The sequence below is a fragment of the Wolffia australiana genome, chromosome 11 (genome assembly GCF_029677425.1).
Source record: "Wolffia australiana isolate 7733 chromosome 11, ASM2967742v1".
NCBI classification, from domain to species: domain Eukaryota; kingdom Viridiplantae; phylum Streptophyta; class Magnoliopsida; order Alismatales; family Araceae; genus Wolffia; species Wolffia australiana.
This window is the reverse complement of record NC_135845.1, coordinates 15,744,326-15,761,253: the sequence shown is the minus strand read 5'-3', so window position 1 is coordinate 15,761,253 and position 16,928 is coordinate 15,744,326. Positions and strand designations below refer to the sequence as shown.

Below are 16,928 nucleotides of genomic sequence, written 5' to 3'. Positions count from 1 at the left end.
GCCTTTAGCATGAAGACGTAAATGATAGTTAATGGGTGCTCTATGGAGAAAGAGTTCAGCTGAATTGGTGATTTTGGTAAGAATCCTGAATGGTATTAAACCTAATGTAGCTTAGGTTGAATCATGTCAGTTTTTTGTAGATGGTCCTTAGACATGATATACCGAAGACGCATAATAAGTAGATGGAATTTTGTGTTTTGACAATGACATATGAGGCTCTAACAAGAAGGTTCCAAACTTCCTCGACTCCGATGCAACAAGTCCACAAAGGTGATTGTGTAGTTAAGATGGAATCATTTATCCAGAAGAGTGTGGGAAAATAATGCAGCAACAAGATTTCCCTCTCTATAGTTATTGTTCCTCTCTCTATATATATTCCCTTCCCAGCATATCTTTTTCCCTATCTACATTCTAGTTCCCTCACTAGATAATTGTAAAGAGGGAAAGAGATATGTAGAGACAACCAAGCTTTCCCTCGCTATAGTTTTAGTTCCCTCTCCCCATACATCTATTTCCCTCCCTGCATAGCTCTTTCCCTATCTACAGTTATAGCTCCTTCTCTCTACATTTCTCTTTCCCTTTTCTAGAATTCTTTAGTGAGGGAACTAGAATTTTAGAGAGGGAAAGAGATATGAAGAGGTATGTAGAGAGAGGGAGCTAGAATTGTTGGGAGGGAAAGAGATATGTAGAGAGAGGGAGATACAATCATTGAGAGGGAGATAGATCTGTAGAGAGATGGAGCTAGAATTGAAGAGAGGGAAATAGATATGTGGAGAGACAGAACTATATTTGCAGAGAGGGGAATAGATATCTAGAGAGAGGGAGCTAGAATTTTAGAGAGGGAAAGAGATATGTAGAGAGAGGGAGCTAGAAGTGTTGAAAGGGAAAGAGATATGTAGAGAGAGGGAAAGAGATATGTAGAGAGAGAGCTAGAATTGTAGAAAGAGAAATGGATATGTGGAGTGACAGAACTTAATTTGCAGAGAAGGAAAGAGATATCTAGAGAGAGGGAGCTAGAATTTTAGAGAGGTAAAGCCATATGTAGAGAGAGGGAAAGAGGTATATAGAGAGAGGGAACTAGAATTGTAGAGAGGGAAGGAGATAGGTAGAGATATGCAGAGGGACGGAGCTAGAATTGTAGAGAGGGAAAGAGATTGGTAGAGATATGCAGAGAGACGGAGCTAGAATTGTAGAGAGGGAAAGAGATATATTGAGAGGGAAATTAGATACCTTGAAAGAGGGAGCTAGAATTGTGGAGAGGGAAAGAAATATGTAACGAAAGCTAAACCGTTGACTATTTGACCCGTTGACCCTTTCACCATTGATCCTTTGACCCGTTGACCATTGACCGTTGAATATAACTGCGAAGGGTTGACCAAACGTACTAATATAAATACTCCTGCGCACAGTAGACTCGACATCTCTCCTTACAATTTCTAGTAGCGCGGAGTAATGGCGTAGAAGGCGGAGGGAGATGCCGACGGCCGCGGCGAGCATTCCGATCTACTCCAAGGACGACAAGGCGAAGAAGACGAGGCTCGTCGCGCGTCCAAATGCCGCCGGCGGAGCTTCCCTGGCGACGGCCATGGCGGTGGCGTGTTTCTTCTTCGGGATCGGAAGCCTCGCTTTGGCGGCGTTCGCGCTTCTCCGGCCTCCCAGAATCGTGCCGATCGTCCGATGCGGAGGCGCGGAGGACGCGCTGAGGACTTTCAGATCGAAATCCCTCGGAATCGGCGATAAGGATGGGGAGATCGTGCCTCGGCCGAAGCTCGTCGGCCTCGTTGGCCTTCTGACGGCGGTCTCGTCGGCTGGACGCCGCGCGGCTCTGCGTAGTACCTGGTTCCCTCCGCATCCGGATTCGCTGCAGAGGTTTGATTCTTGTGTGAATTTTTGAGCTAGCGTAGGCATTGTTCTGTTTGTTGGAGAAAAATGTCTTCTGTGCTTCATTTATTTAAGTTCTGAGTAATTCATGATCTTGCTTAGAGATTTACGTTGTACCTGGTTCACTCCGGATCCGGATTCGCTGCGAAGGTTTGATTCTTGTGTGAATTTTTTGAGCTAGTGTAGGAATTTTTCTGTTTGTTGGAGAAAAATGTCTTCTGTGCTTCCTTAATTTAAATTCTGCGTGATTCATGAGCGGCGTTGTACGTCGTCTGTCGTTATATTTACTCAAATAATCTTGCTTAACGATTTGCTTTGTATCTGGTTCCTTCCGGATCCGGATTCTCGGCGAAGGTTTTATTCTTGTGTGAATTTTTTGAGCTAGTGTAGGAATTTTTCTGTTTGTTGGAGAAAAATGTCTTGTGTGATCATTGGTTCCGGCTTCTGTCGTTATATTGTTACAAATAATCTTAGTGTAGGAGTTGCGTTGTACCTCATTCCTGCCGGATCCTGATTCACTGCAGAGATTTGATTCTTGTGTAAATTTTTTATGTTAGTGTAGGAGTTTTTCTGGTTGTTGGAGAAAAATGTCTTCTGTGCTTCTTTGATTGAAGTTCTGCGTGATTCATGAGCGGCGTCGTTTCATTGCGAGTTTTGTTGTAGTTTCTGGCGGTATAAGAATTCTCTCGTTAGATTTTTTACAAATAGTCTTGCTTAACGATCTGTTGTACCTCTTTCCCACCGGATCCGGAATCGCTGTGAAGGTCCGATTTTGTGTGAGTTCCCTTTGTGAATTTTAGGAAATTTTCTGCTTGATGAAAAAAAATAGTCGTCTGAGTTTCCTTGATTTAATTCATGAGAGGTGTCGCGTCATTGGGAGTACTGTTATTGATTTCAGTGACATACGTCTTCTCTCGTTAGATGCTCACAATTATTCTTGCTTATCAATTTGCATTGTACCCCGTTCCTGCCAGATCCCGATTCCCAGGAAAAGTTTGATTCTTGCGTGAGTTCCTCTATAAATTCAAAGCTAAGGAATTTTCTCTGTTTGATGAACTGGCTGTTGCATGTTCTTCCTTGATTTTCTTCAATTCATGAGCAGGTTTCCTGTTTGAAAAGTAGCGCCATAAAAATGCCAGAAATACCCATGTTTCCTTTTCAGATGCTTAAAGATAATTTCCTTAATTATATGATTTTATGAATTAGGATATCAGGTTAATAGACTCGACTCACCTTCTCTGAACTTTCTTTTGGCACTCTGGACGCATCTTCCCTTTTGAATTTAGTCTTGGAATTTAGTCTGCCTTCATTGGAAAATAGTTATATATCGTTGGTTTTTAAACATTGTAAAATGCTTTCAAATACGATTTCGTTTTCCAATTTTCTCCTTCTTCGTCTCACCCATCAATTGGCCATGGTGTAGGTTGGAACAGTCTACGGGTCTTGCCTTCAGATTTGTCATTGGACGAACAAAGGATTTAAGGAAAATGGAGGAACTCAAGCAAGAGGAAGAGAAACACCACGATTTTCTTTTCATCGATGTGGACGAGAAAAATGTCAGACCACCCTACAAGACGTACGACCTAAAGACCTCTTTTATTTTCTCATCTCTCTGGCTTTCTTATTAAACGGAAGCTCCTATGTTGCAGGCATGCCTTCTTTAAAGCTGCTTTCAAGCTTTTCGAAGCTGAATACTATATAAAAGCTGACGACAACATATATCTGCGGCCTGGTAGGCTTCAGTCTTTCTTCTGAGAAAAGGATATCTATTTGATAATATCTTACTCCCTCCTCACTAAAGGGTCAAATGTCAAGATCATTGTCTTAAAAAAAAATTATGTCAATGTCATTGCTGATAAGGACAATGACATTGGTGGAAATCATCTTAAACTATGGAAGTTTGACGATAACGATGACGATGACGTTGATGTTGAAGACGTCAGAAGAAAACTGTCCACCAGCATCAAAGTCCATCGCATGTCATTGTCATCGGGACATGACAAGCCCTACCAAAGGGTATCATTTACCTGGTAGTGTTGCAGACATCCTCTTTGGAGGCCAGCTGCAAACGAATCGTCCTCCATCTCTAGGTCCTCCCCCTTGAACCCCTGCAATTCCCTTTCCCTGTGATCATCTTTCTATCTCCAGATCATCCATCAATCCGTTCCTCATCTCCGATTGATCTCTCCTCTATCCCAGTTTTCTCTCTCTCTCTCTCTCTCTCTCTTTCTCTCTTCCTCTCATTTAAGTCCCTTCCTTGATGGGAACCTACATCAAGGTGTCTATCACTGTGGAGTGTTTGAAATCCCTGCTTTTTGTCCATCAGACCGTCTGGCAACACTTCTTGCTAAAGAAAGGCCTCACCCAAGGACTTACATTGGCTGCATGAAGAAAGGGCCAGTGGTTACGGATCCAAAGATGAAATGGTAGGCGAGTTCGTTTTATCTCTTTTCCTCGAAGAAAAATTCTGGTTTCAGCTTAAGTTATTCTGAATTTTAGACTTATTGACGCGCTTCCCTCCACAAGAACCACAGGTATGAAAGTTCCGGTCACTTAATTGGTAACGAGTATTTCATGCACGCCTATGGTCCTATCTACATTATCTCTGCTGATGTGGCATCAGCACTTTCAGAAGCGAGAAACGGCAGGTTGATCACTAAGACAGTATTTTTAATCCTTTTCTGAAGATTCATTCATTGTGTTATTGTTTCCAATTATAATCACTACTTTTTCTCTCTGAGTAGCCTGCGGATATTCAATAACGAAGATGTGACGTTCGGATCGTGGATGCTTGCGATGGACGTAAACTTTGAAGATAATCGGGCCATGTGTGATGCTCGGTGCATGCCCACATCAATTGCTGTTTGGGACATGCCGAAATGCTCAGGTTAGCTCATCCCACCTTCAAGGCTTCAATTGAAATAAAATCTACTCTAATTTTCCCGACGGAAAAGGGATCTAATTATGATTTTCAATGTGTTTTGTTTTTACTTTCTTTTCATTAAAAATATACAATAACTGTCCTCTGAATTCTTGACAACACTTCTTCCAATGTCCCTTTCATCCTCACCCTATCCTGAAGGTCACTTAAGTACCCCAATGGCTGATTATCCTTCTCACTTAGTCTCACTAATCTATTTATTTGACCAACTAGAGTTAAGACTTGATGACCCCAGGATAAACTGAGCTAGGAGAAATTGACTCTAGATTCTATGTTGTCTTCGTGACCAAAGATCAACTCAGCTTGTGAACCATTTCTAGAGATTACTAAGTTTATACCAATCTCTCTCTTTTTCTTTCTTTCTCTCTCGAACTTAATTGATGACCAAAGATCTAAGGTCTACTGAGTTTGCCACCTTTCTCTGGAGACTCATAACTTTATACCAATCTCTCTCTCTAACCCACTCTCAATTTCTTGATGACCAAAGATCTACTGAGCTCGCCACCCTTCGTTCGAGACTCACAAGTTTGTACCAATCTCTCTCCCTCTCTAACCCACTGTCTAAATTACTTGATGAATCAAAGATATACTGAGCTTTCCACCCTTTGCAAGTGGCTGATAAGTTTACTCATCTCTCTCTCTCTCTCTCTCTCTCTCTCTCTCTCTCTCTCTCTCGGGTTGTCTGTCTTAATTTCTGTCTCTTCTCTGTACCACGTAGACAGGCACGTTAACTAGTGATGTTTTTACTGTCCATCAGGCCTGTGCGACCCCGTGGCAAGTCTGAAAGAACTACACGCCAAGGTTATGTGTTCCAAGAGCCCAACACTGCCTCCAGATGACAGTGAGTAATAACTGTTTCTCTCTTCAATCTCTTCATTATTTAACCTGTTGCCACTTGATTCTTTTGAGTATATTTATAGTGGGTACTCTAGAGAGAGAATACGGTCCTTTGATACGCGACCCCATTAATTTTCCTTTTGAAAATATAAATTCCCAGTGCAAAACTTTCCCTCTCTAGAAACATGAAAACTTTTGATGCCACATCCTCATCGTCAAATCGGCGCACCTTCCCTCGGTGTACTCAGTCACCGAACAGAGTGGAACTCTTCGAATCCGTCGCGAAACCCTTCTGCCATTCGCGATTCCTCTTCCTTGTCCATGTTGCAGTTTCTCCAGTCGGCTTTGTCGGCCGCATTTAGCAGCCCTGCCAACACCTGCATGGAAACCCCGTGAATGATCTTTGACGTGATCATAAAGCAAATATGATCAACTAAGATGTTAGATGGAGACACATATATATGCCAAACTGGAGAGAGAGATGGAGGGATGATGTATGTGATGTCAGCATAGATAGAGAAGGATCACTTAACCATAGACGATGTTTCAGTAAGAGAAGAGAAATGGGTACCATTTCTTACTCTAACCATAGACGATGCAAGATGAAAAGATTAGTTAATTGAGATGGAAGAATGATGAATGGTTATAGAAGATGATCTCAGGTAAGTTGGGATGATGGGACGAGGAATGGTAGCTATAAAAATAGAGAGATTGATAGAAGGATGATGAAACAGAAGATGCCGACGTTGATGGGGTTGACAATGGAGACTGTCTGTGATACCCCCTCGTCAACGTCAACCGTCAAGGAAAACTTCGTCACCATCTTTGTCCTCGCCAACTGCTCTAAATTTATCTACTTCAACCTCATCGTCGAAGTCAACAGGGCCGATAACGTTAATGTTGACGAGTGCCGAACCCTAGAGGATGAAAGAAGTTTTCGTACCTCGCGCCCAAATTGGACAGGAAATTTCCCCTCGTCCTCCACTGCATACGACAAAATTGTGCCGTCCGGGAGCTCCACATAGAAGAAATTCGATCTCCCATCGAACTGCTCTCTTAATTTTTCTCTTGCACCACGACCATGGCCTGCCCAATCCCCACCATAGAAAATCATAACAGAAAAAATGAAGAATATTTTGCCCCAAAGCTTGGCTTTAAATAATTTTTTTGAAGACTCTTAATTTTTTTTCTTAAACTAGATCAGTGTTTATGCCACATAATCTTCAAATATTTAATTTTTTTGGTTTTAAACATGGAACTAATTTGATTCATCAAGTCTCAACTATTTATTGTGCGGCCTAACCGCCATTAATGTCCGGTAGAATGTTTTTATCACTATTCAAGACTGTTTCACTCTTTTTTTAAACTAGAACAGTCGTTATACCACATGATCCAGAATAATTAGTTAAATCATTGCCTTTTCGACAAAATAATGATCATGTGGCATAACCATTGTTCTAGCTCCCAAATTTCAAAGTTTTAGCTCCCAAATTTACTTTTAATGGGGATAGTGATTCATCGAGATAATTCTGAAATGGTGCCACGGGAGCTACGAAACTGGTCTATGCCTCTGTCTGGTAAAAAAAAGGGAGCTTAATATTTTCTCCACTTATTTATTTAAAACCTGCCGACATATTTTTGTTGGCCTAGGAAAATGCGATATATGCATCTAAATAAAGTAATTATTTCTTGAGCTTACGAGCATTATCGGTATTATTTGGATTAGCATAAGTTTTGACTCACCAGGTTTGGTGACTGTATACTCAAACCCTAGGTTCTTAGCTGCGAAGCCGAAAGCACGTTCCACGTTGGATGCCTTAGACAACGGAACGGGAACAACCTGCATTGAAAATAGTTATCCACTTGTTAATATCATAAAATCATAATTACAGTTATGATAGAAACCTTGATATAGGTTCCAATTATGGAAGTGATTTTCAGAGTTTTAGGTTAAATGGCTCATGGACTGACAACAGCCGCTACGGGACATATCCCTTACCGGCCCTCATCCCCTTATCAAATGACGGTCAATTTGTCTAATTGTCTTGGCGCCCAGTCCGTCATCCATTCTGTAAAAACCCACAGGCAGGAGCGGAATGAAACAACCAGCCTGGTAACAGATGGCTGAACGGAAGCCCGTTCAATCCCTCTCCGTCCGTCCCAAATCATCGTCCGTCTACGATGATTTTAATATCATAAAATCATAACCACAGTTATGACAGAAACCTTGATGTAGGGACTTTGAGGAGAAGAGAAGTATTTATAGGATAAATGGCTTATGGACGGACGACAACCGAAATGGGACCGATCCATTCCATCATAAGTCATCCATCAAGACCTCAGAACGGGAACGGCACAAAAAACCCTTTAAATGTCTCGTCATCCAGTCCGTCATCCGTTCCCTACAACTCTGCGGACAATAGCAGAATGAAACAAGAAGCCCGACAACAGATGGCTGAACGGAAGCCCGTTCAGTCCCTCGCCGTCCATCTCAAACCGTCGTCCGTCTCCGAGCCTTAATGGTATCGTGTTTAAACCGTGTTTAAACCGATCAAAATTATAATTACGATATGTAGCAAGGAGTTAGGGTACCTGAAGATTGGCATGGGGGCTACGCCGAAACAGAAACTCGAAGAAGATAACAGCCTTGCGCCGCTTATGGAAGAACTTTCTGAGGGATATCTTGAATCCCTCTAACTCAGGATCAGATGCTGATGAGAGAGAAAGGGTATTAGGGCAATGCTCAACAGGGATGAGTAGGGCATGGTCCTCCACCAGTGGGCCCTTGGCAAGGGCACAATAGTAATTTTCCCCCACACAAATGATGAGATGGGACTCCACATTTGGGCTTGACAAGCAGAACCAGCAGCCTTTCTCTGACCTCTGCCTGGGTCAACAAACAAGGTCAGCTCATCAGATATCAAACATAGGTTTATGGCTGGAAATATATATGAACCCCCGAGAATTTTGGTCCGCGACGAACATCGGAGTCGAATGAGATGATCAGTTAGATAACATCCAAAGGAGGAGGAATCTGTTAGATATCACTTTTGTTTTTGGTTGAAAGTCAAGAAATTCCAAGAATTTTGAACCCAGCAAATGTCATGCCATTATGTGCATATGTTTTCGGGGAGAAATATGATGTCAGCGTGATTTTTGGTTCGTGATGAACATCAGAGTAAATCGAGAAAATGAACTGGTGAACTTGGAAAAACTGTTGATGCAAAAGGGAAGAATAATTCAGAGAGAGATAACGAGTTTATTGCTTGCTGTCCTCTAACTCATTAGACACTGCTTTATTTAGGTGAAAAAATCCAGAAATCAGGGATTTGGTAGTGATTAGTCATCCGATAAATCTATCTCGACTTTAAAAAAACTATTCAACAGAAAAATGGGAAATTGGAAGAATTCTGAGAAAGAGTTTAGAATACTTTCTTTTGGTAATAAAATCCAGAAATTTGGAATTGTTAGAGATTAACCAGCAGATGCCCAACAAAATAGACCCTCTCTCAACTTTAAAAAAAATAATGAACTGAAAACGGTAGTCAGATAGAACCCAAAAAAATCTGCTCAGAAATTAAATTAAGTAGAGAGAGAAAAATGGCAGAAAATAAAATAAATAAATAAACCCACCCTTGGGAATTGGATCTAACTGGGTCACTCTCTTCTGCCAGCCTGTGGATGAATTTACAGTCTGGACCCCTTTCACATTTTCCCTTGTTCAAGAAATCAAAGCACACATTTCTCAGATACTGTTCCCTGGCCTCCATGTCATGCCGAAAATTGCATTTCCCGTCTCTCGGGCATGAACCCGTGGAAGTGAACTTGAAACACAGTCTTTCACCGTCTCCGCCCGCTTGCCGCTGCCTTTTCTGTGGCATATCATACCGCCAAGATTGCTGACCAAGTTCGTCATCCGCCGCTCGTTTCGCCGCATTCGGATGATCATTTCCTTCATAAGTTAGATATGGTGATATAGTGGTTCCAGCTGGTCTTGCGTTAAGATCTGCCGGGGACATATTCTTCGCCGGGGTCGGAGATATCGCATGAAGGAATTTCTAAGAGCATTCAACATCAATCAGTCATATATAATCCCGGCATGAAACATTGAATGTTATTCTAAAGCATATTCCATAGGGGACATACCTGAAACAAAGTATATGAATTCAAAGATGTGAAAAGACTTATTATTATTTCATTAGAATGGTAATAGACGATGACAGCAAACTGCCAAGGATTATTGAAAAAATATTAAATCTATTAAACTGTTTTATTACACAATTTTAGACTGGGAAATTATGCAATGGAAGCAATTAAAATATATATGGTTCCCTGCTTGCCTTGCATTAAGATCATGGGATTTCTGAGAGATCTCCAAAGGGAAAACAGGCAGTGGCATCGATATAACAATAAAAGACCAACATGCCCCGACACTCTTCTGGAGAGAGAGGTAGATAACGAGAATAGGATCAGGTCAAGATCTTCAAGAATAGCCAATCGAAGTAATAATCTCAAAGTCTTGGATGTCATACAAGGGAATAGTATATGTAGGGGAAGAACAACGGACAAGAATCAGATAGAAGAACTCAGCCTAACAGGATTGGTTGAGCCTGCCACTGGATTGGATCTCCTGCACTTCCAGGCACCATGATCAAACTGCCAAACTTCTTGATGCCCTTCTGTATCACCCTCTCCCTTTATTTATAGAGATCGATTCCTCACACTTCAAGTATCGCGTTGTTCTTCAGTTAGAATACTGAAGAAATCTCCTTGAGTATCGCGTCGAGATCGATCTAGTGAAAATGTATATCCTCAAATAGTCTCTAGGACTCCAATACAATAATACGATTGAAATTTCCACGATCCAAGGTTTGGATAACCACGGACAGGATAACCGCGAAAGAAACAGAGAACGAAGAGAAATCTGCAGAGAAAGGGGATAGATCTCCCTGTGACGAGAGGACTGTGCTGACCGGAGGATCTCCGTCGACGAAGTCAGGTACCACTTTATTGATGCCTTCAGCTTGAATTCTCCTCTTATTTATAGCCTTGTGTCCTCTTCTTTTGAGTTGCCCGTTTCCCACCTTATTTCAAACCATCCCGCACGTGGGATTAGTTCGCACGTGCCAGGGTCCCGACCTTTCTTTTCTTCTTTTGGTAAGTTTTCAATGAACGTTTATCATATATGTAGGGGGAGAACAACGGACAAGAATCAGACAGAAGAACTCAGCCTAACAGGATTGGTTGAGCCTGCCACTGGATTGGATCTCCTGCACTTCCAGGCACCATGATCAAACTGCCAGACTTCTTGATGCCCTTCTGTATCACCCTCTCCATTTATTTATAGAGATCGATTCTTCGCACTTCATTGCCACTCTCCCGAGTGATTTGAATCTGCATGTGCGAGTCATAACAATAATCCCCTCCTCGAGAACCAAATTGTCCTCAATTTGGAAATTGGGAAACTGACGTTGCATGATGAGAACATCCTCCCATGTCGCTTTGTTTTTTTTTGAAAGATGATTTAAAGCGGTCACCCAACAATGCGGTAACCACCCAAAGGTATGTGAGACGGGCCCTAAAGCTCTACTCATACATGCTCAGCCCCTCCTCTAAGTGGTTACGCCTTGAGGGAACCAAGACGCCACGAGGCCGTTGACCTCGTGGGCGAGCCTGTCCATAGAAGCTTTGCTCCATTTAAATTCTACCCCATTACGGTGAAGCCATATTGCCCAAAGCATTGTCATCACTTGGTCCCCCTTCCTTCCTAGGGCTGCTTCTCCGAATGAACTCTCAGAAGGCCTCCTCTGATTTCGCATTCACCGCAAGCAACGCTTGGGTGGTCCAAATCGAACGGGCAAAGAGGCACTCGAAGAATAATTGTTTGCAGTGCTCGTCTCCTCTTGTGCATTAAGTTCACGCCGCCAAAAAATCTGGATACATCCTCGTGCCAATGATGTGGGTCACAAGTCTTTTGCGCAGTAAGAGCCATCCAAAAATCTTTATCTTTAGTGGAACCTTTAGACGCAAAAGGCCCAACATGCCTTTGGGTGGTTACCTCTCACGTTACTTCGTGATTCGGCAAGTTCTATCCTAAAGGGTGTTATCTTTTGGGCAGAATGATATGAGGTGTCATAGCTATACTCTTCCCAGGATAGCCAATTGATCCATTGCTTTGGGGCATTCTGATGTAAAACATCTTAGGTAGAATTCCAGGCTTCAATCTGTAACTTCTGTCAACCCATCAGACTCTGGATGGTAAAATGAAATGAGCTTCAGAGCTGGAGTTCACATCAGAATGAGCAGGTGCACCCCCTGCCCTGGTCGGATATAATGGAATTGGGAACTCCATGGAGACGGACTATTTCTTTCGTGAAGAGATCTGCAACATTCTGAGCCGAAAAGGGATGCTTAAGAGTGAGGAAATGGCTGTATTTAGAAAGTCTGTGGACCACTACAATGATAGAATTATATCCATATGATAAGGACAACCCTTCTGTAAAATTCATGGAGACATCTTCCCAGATTTGGGTGGGAATGGGCAATGGTTGAAGTAGTACCACAGGGATTAAATATGAAAATATGACTGCATTTGCTTCTTCATACCTTGCCTGTACAGCTGTTGCGAAAATCTTTTGTATGTTTTTAAGGAACCTGCCATGCCCCCTATATTGGCATCGTGAAACTCTCAAAGGATAAGAGAAATCATGGAAGACGACTTTGGTAAAATCAATTTCCTCTGATAAAACAGAAGATCATTTTGTATTGAATAATGCAACTGACTGGGATCGTTGGAAGATAATGATTATGTGAGATAATTTGGGGTCTACCAAAACTTCTTTGATGAGTGCTACCTTGTCAAGCCAATGAAGAGTAGAGACAGAATGACAAGAAACTGCACTTTATGAAGTTGATCCATAACTGATTGTCATGCCCTTGAATTCATCAATGCTTGAAACGTCGCCGGGCCATTAGATAGCCTAAAGGGCATGACAGTGATGTGTCATTGAGCATAGATTTATTTCATCACTTATCTGCTAACAAATGCTTGCAAAGATTAATCTATACTCAGTTGAACATCTGAAAAGTTCTTCACTATTGTCGACCCTCAGACCCTCAGAGGAAACAAGGGTTTAAAAATGACAATAAAAAGTGGAGGTATGGCCATAAATGAATTACCGTAACATTCTGAAATATATTTCCATTTAGAGAAAAAATCATCATTTTCTTGAAGCAAAAATTACCTGTTCTCTTCAAAAGAAAAAGAGGAAAAGTTACCTGTTTATTCTTGTTTCCAACAGCAGCAAGACCCACAAAGCGAGTCACATGCCTGGCAATATCATTTAAGAAAGGTTCCCGAGCATAAAATATGGAATTTGTTCCTGCAAAGTGATAACTGCCCACAGATATAAGCAAAAAAGTGATCACGAAGGTGTATTCACAGTTATACCAAATCAGTATAGCAGTTCTTCCTCTGGCACAGCAACGCATTTTATCGTAAAGAATGTTTTTTTCTTTCTTTGGTACTCGACACAGAGATCTTAAATAAAACTTATCGTGTTTGTTTGCTCATATGAGGGAAAACAGATATTGGAATAAAAGGTCTCTGTTTCTAATATAATTATTGCTCAATGATATTCCTACAATACAGAACATGCAAAATCCATTTATGACATTTTTCACCATATCAAAGTGTCTGAGGGAAAGCTTTATCATTTAACTACCAATTAAAGAGTTTATGACATTTATACCCTAACATAAACGAATTTTTTTAAAGGTTCTTTTTTTTCTGAAGCTACTTCCGCACTCGTGCACGAAGATCATAGGAAATGAACGATAGCTTCATTCCATAGCAGACAGGTTTGATCCTTAGATGATGAAGGAGGTGAGGGTTTGGAACCCAGGAATGGTAGAACATCGGGGACGATGAAGCACTGCCGCCAAAGGACGAACAACGACTAAACCAAACTAAAATGCCTACATTACACATTTGCTGCCCACCGAACCGGAGGGCTACACATTTAAAGGGGAAGAAGCTAATGCCCTTCAATGGGACTCACCGGGGTTTGATCTCTGAGGCCAGCTCTGATACGACGGAGTTGCCAAAACCAGGATCAGAAACGCCTGCCGGGGCAGTAGATGTATCGGCACGGTTCGTAATGCCTCTCGGCCATTCGTTAGTAATCATGGGTCAAGGCCAATTCAACTATTCTTTTCCATGACTGACATGTCAAAACAGTGGTTTATTATTACAAAACGCAAATGGACAATCTATTTATTCTTTTTCCCACAAATGATTCTCGAGATTTGAGTAAATATTACTCTCAAAATTTTCCTTTAACACTGTACTGACACTCTTTGTTTCTCTCTTCATCCTCAGATTTTTATTTGTTAAATAAAACTCTGGAAAGGTGCCATTGACTAAACTCTTTTTTGTAAGTTTACGGTTATCATTAATTCGACAGGAACAGCAGAGGGTGCATTGGCAACAAAAAAAATAAACCAATGGATGAAATAATAGAGCAAACAACTTTAGGCATTTTCCAATAATATTTAGAAGAAGGAGAAAATTATCAAATCAATACCTTTTTATTCATCTTCTCCAATATTACAATAAAATAGCACAAAATTATCGAAGGTTCAACTAGAAAAACAAATAAAAGCATCGGCATTTTAAAACAAACAAACTTAAAGAAGGAACATAAGAAAAAGCAAGCAAGAAAAAGGATATGTTAGGAAGATATCAAAGATTTGCTGTTCTTCAGCCAGCAATCTAAGCGCCCCCACATCATCATCATTATACTGAGATCTCCCCGATAAGTAAGCAATCCGCAGATCTGCCCAAAAAACATTTCTCTCATCAAACACAACTCTAAAATAGGAAGAAAATCATAGAAAAATAAATCTCAACAGTACCCTTGAAGGAAATTACTCCACTGCCTCTTAGCCAGTAAAGATTATCACATACTTTGAGCCCATCAGAGATAAAACCCAAGTTCTTATGAAGCTGAGAGGTGGCCAACAAGTACTTAGCGGCGCCGGCGCCATAATCACCAATGAAATAAGTAGGAATTGGGATTACAGATCGGCCTTCTAAATAATCTGAAATCTCATCTGTTCCATTTATCAAACTGGGGAAGAACTGGCCAACGCAGAAGAGAGCATCGAAAGGGCCGCTCGAGGCATTAACCTGAAGAGAAGGAAAGATTATGATCAACCCATCAATACCCATCAAGAAAAAAACAAGAAAAACAGCGAAATAGATCTTGGGTTTGAAGATTTTGATGAAAAAAAAGGAAAAAAACGGAGAATTTGAACCGTTGCCCACCGATTGAACTCGCTTGAAGAGCTGATTGAACTGGCCAAGAACGTCGCCGCTGACGAGGATTCTCGGCGCAGGCATGGGAGGAAGAAACTTGCGCTACAGAGCGGTCTTCTCTCCCCCTCGGCAACGGTAATATAGGGATTTGCCCGTTACGGCTCTCATATCGGATTCTGGTATCGGGTCTGTATTTGGTTTATCCGGTACCCAATATATCGATAGTGGTTTGTCTATTTGGATGCCAATATCATATTTGGTACATGCGGTATCCACGTAGACCACTTACAGCACCTTTGAGACGAATATCCCAGGATGAAAACCGTCCTAGGACGAAAAAATCATCCCGTCCGCGAGGTTGGACGAAAAGCGGGATGGAAATTCGTCCCGAGACGAACGGACGGGCTGGTTTTCCTCCACTCAGACGAAAGAATCGTCCCATCCGGAGGTCTCGGACGAAAAAATCATACCTTCCGGAGGTCTCGGGAGAAAAAACCGTCCCATCCGTGTCCCTGTACTGATTCCGGACGTCGAACGGGATGATCTTTGTCCGGTCCCATCCATCGTCCATGTCCCGGACGATCCGGAACTATAATTCTCAGTAATATAAATTGTACTGTTACTTGTATGTAATAATAAATTGTAGACTGTGAAGTATAGAGAAGTGTAGTTATATAGTAATTTAAGTGCCTGATTAGGGGCTACGCAAAACTCGAGAATTGATTGCAATTTAAAATGCATGATGGGGACAAAGTTTGGTAACAATGGTCGAGTGTATTTCTATTTTTTTGTGAAGTGTACTGATTACTTTTTTTTTGCTTATTAAATATAAAATTTAAAGTTTTTTTATCTTTCATTTTCCTTTATGTCATTTTTTTAACTTCATAAAGGAACAATTTTATGATAATGTTCTGATTGGTACCATTTTCATTGCTTAGAATTTTTTTTTAATTAAAAATCTTGTTTGGTACCAGTCCATAACGATCAAAGTAGAATCGTGATCCAAAAACTCCATAAAAGAGGCTTTAAATGGTTGGCAGAAGGTGAGGTTAGGAGGGTTAGGGGAGGGGGGAGTGTGGTGGAGTGAGTTTGAGGATGGATTGATGGGAAAATGAGGTAAATGAGTGGTTTAGGGAAGAGGGTTTTAAACAGGCTAGGCTAAGCTGGATTCTCAACCAAAGTGTGGAGAGTGGGGGAAAGAGAAATGATATAAATTTCCCTCCATCTAGCCCACATATTTATATTTATATATTTAGGCCTAATTCTTCTAGCTTTTTCAGACGTTGTGCCCTTCGCAACAACTGTCTGTCTTGGTGTTGGAAGTCCAGCCTATGTGTGCGCATCTGTACGAGTCATTAGATGGTCCTTCAACCTATATATGGATGTGAATGGATGGACTAGATGCAACCATGGATACTATTTTCCCTCTTTTCCAGGCTAATGAATGCATCTTTAATGGGCTTGAATGTGTTCAAGTCATTGGCTTGTCTCAGGCCCATTAGGCCCATGTGACAAGCCCTTGATGAGCGAACCCAAGTCCATCCTTCAAGCCATTCATCATCTGATTCAAACCTACTTGGTGCTTAGTTGATTTGCATTCAAGAAATCAAAATAAAAGCAGAAAAAGAGCGTTAACTTCTATGAAGTTGAATGGGGTTAGTATCAAATAAAATCCATGATTTCAATAATACTTTGAGTCATTATAAATGACAAAAAATATGACGCATGAAAATGGATAATACTAATAATTTTATGCAATTTATAGCTCAAAATATACAAAAAAGTGCATGTTATGATACTCTCGACCAAACCATTGCAAGTCCCTTGTAAATGTAATTCATTTCAATTAAACTTAGTTCTCCTTATCTTCATGTTGTTTCCTATTGTATTGCATCTTAATTTCACGTATTATTTATATGAAACAAAGAATGAAGGGTTCATCGAAGTATT

At 41.1% G+C, this 16,928-nt stretch overlaps 2 protein-coding genes across 6 annotated transcripts; one reads left to right on the top strand and one right to left on the bottom strand.

The window, feature by feature from the left end:
• Positions 1 to 1,425: 1,425 nt before the first annotated feature.
• On the top strand, positions 1,426 to 13,507 carry LOC144709207 (putative beta-1,3-galactosyltransferase 12). 5 transcript variants are annotated; one of them, XM_078582664.1, is made up of 8 exons: positions 1,426 to 1,869; positions 3,305 to 3,457; positions 3,531 to 3,613; positions 4,208 to 4,307; positions 4,416 to 4,529; positions 4,626 to 4,768; positions 5,580 to 5,663; positions 13,455 to 13,507. In XM_078582664.1, the coding sequence occupies exons 1-8, from the start codon at positions 1,475 to 1,477 to the stop codon at positions 13,490 to 13,492; spliced, it is 1,110 nt and encodes a 369-aa protein (XP_078438790.1). In that variant the 5' UTR covers positions 1,426 to 1,474; the 3' UTR covers positions 13,493 to 13,507. The 5 variants fall into 5 exon arrangements, with proteins under 5 accessions (XP_078438790.1, XP_078438788.1, XP_078438789.1 ...); XM_078582662.1 differs by having other exon boundaries at positions 13,437 to 13,507; XM_078582663.1 differs by lacking the exon at positions 13,455 to 13,507 and adding an exon at positions 10,851 to 11,071.
• LOC144709206 (CwfJ-like family protein / zinc finger (CCCH-type) family protein) lies at positions 5,756 to 15,104 on the bottom strand. The gene is made up of 10 exons (XM_078582660.1): positions 14,988 to 15,104; positions 14,576 to 14,849; positions 14,393 to 14,496; positions 13,720 to 13,841; positions 12,938 to 13,055; positions 9,293 to 9,717; positions 8,252 to 8,546; positions 7,403 to 7,499; positions 6,603 to 6,745; positions 5,756 to 6,036 (listed from the first exon to the last, which is right to left on the bottom strand). Exons 1-10 carry the CDS (start codon positions 15,060 to 15,062, stop codon positions 5,908 to 5,910), a joined length of 1,782 nt encoding a protein of 593 aa, XP_078438786.1. The 5' UTR covers positions 15,063 to 15,104; the 3' UTR covers positions 5,756 to 5,907.
• Between the last annotated feature and the right edge of the window lie 1,824 nt (positions 15,105 to 16,928).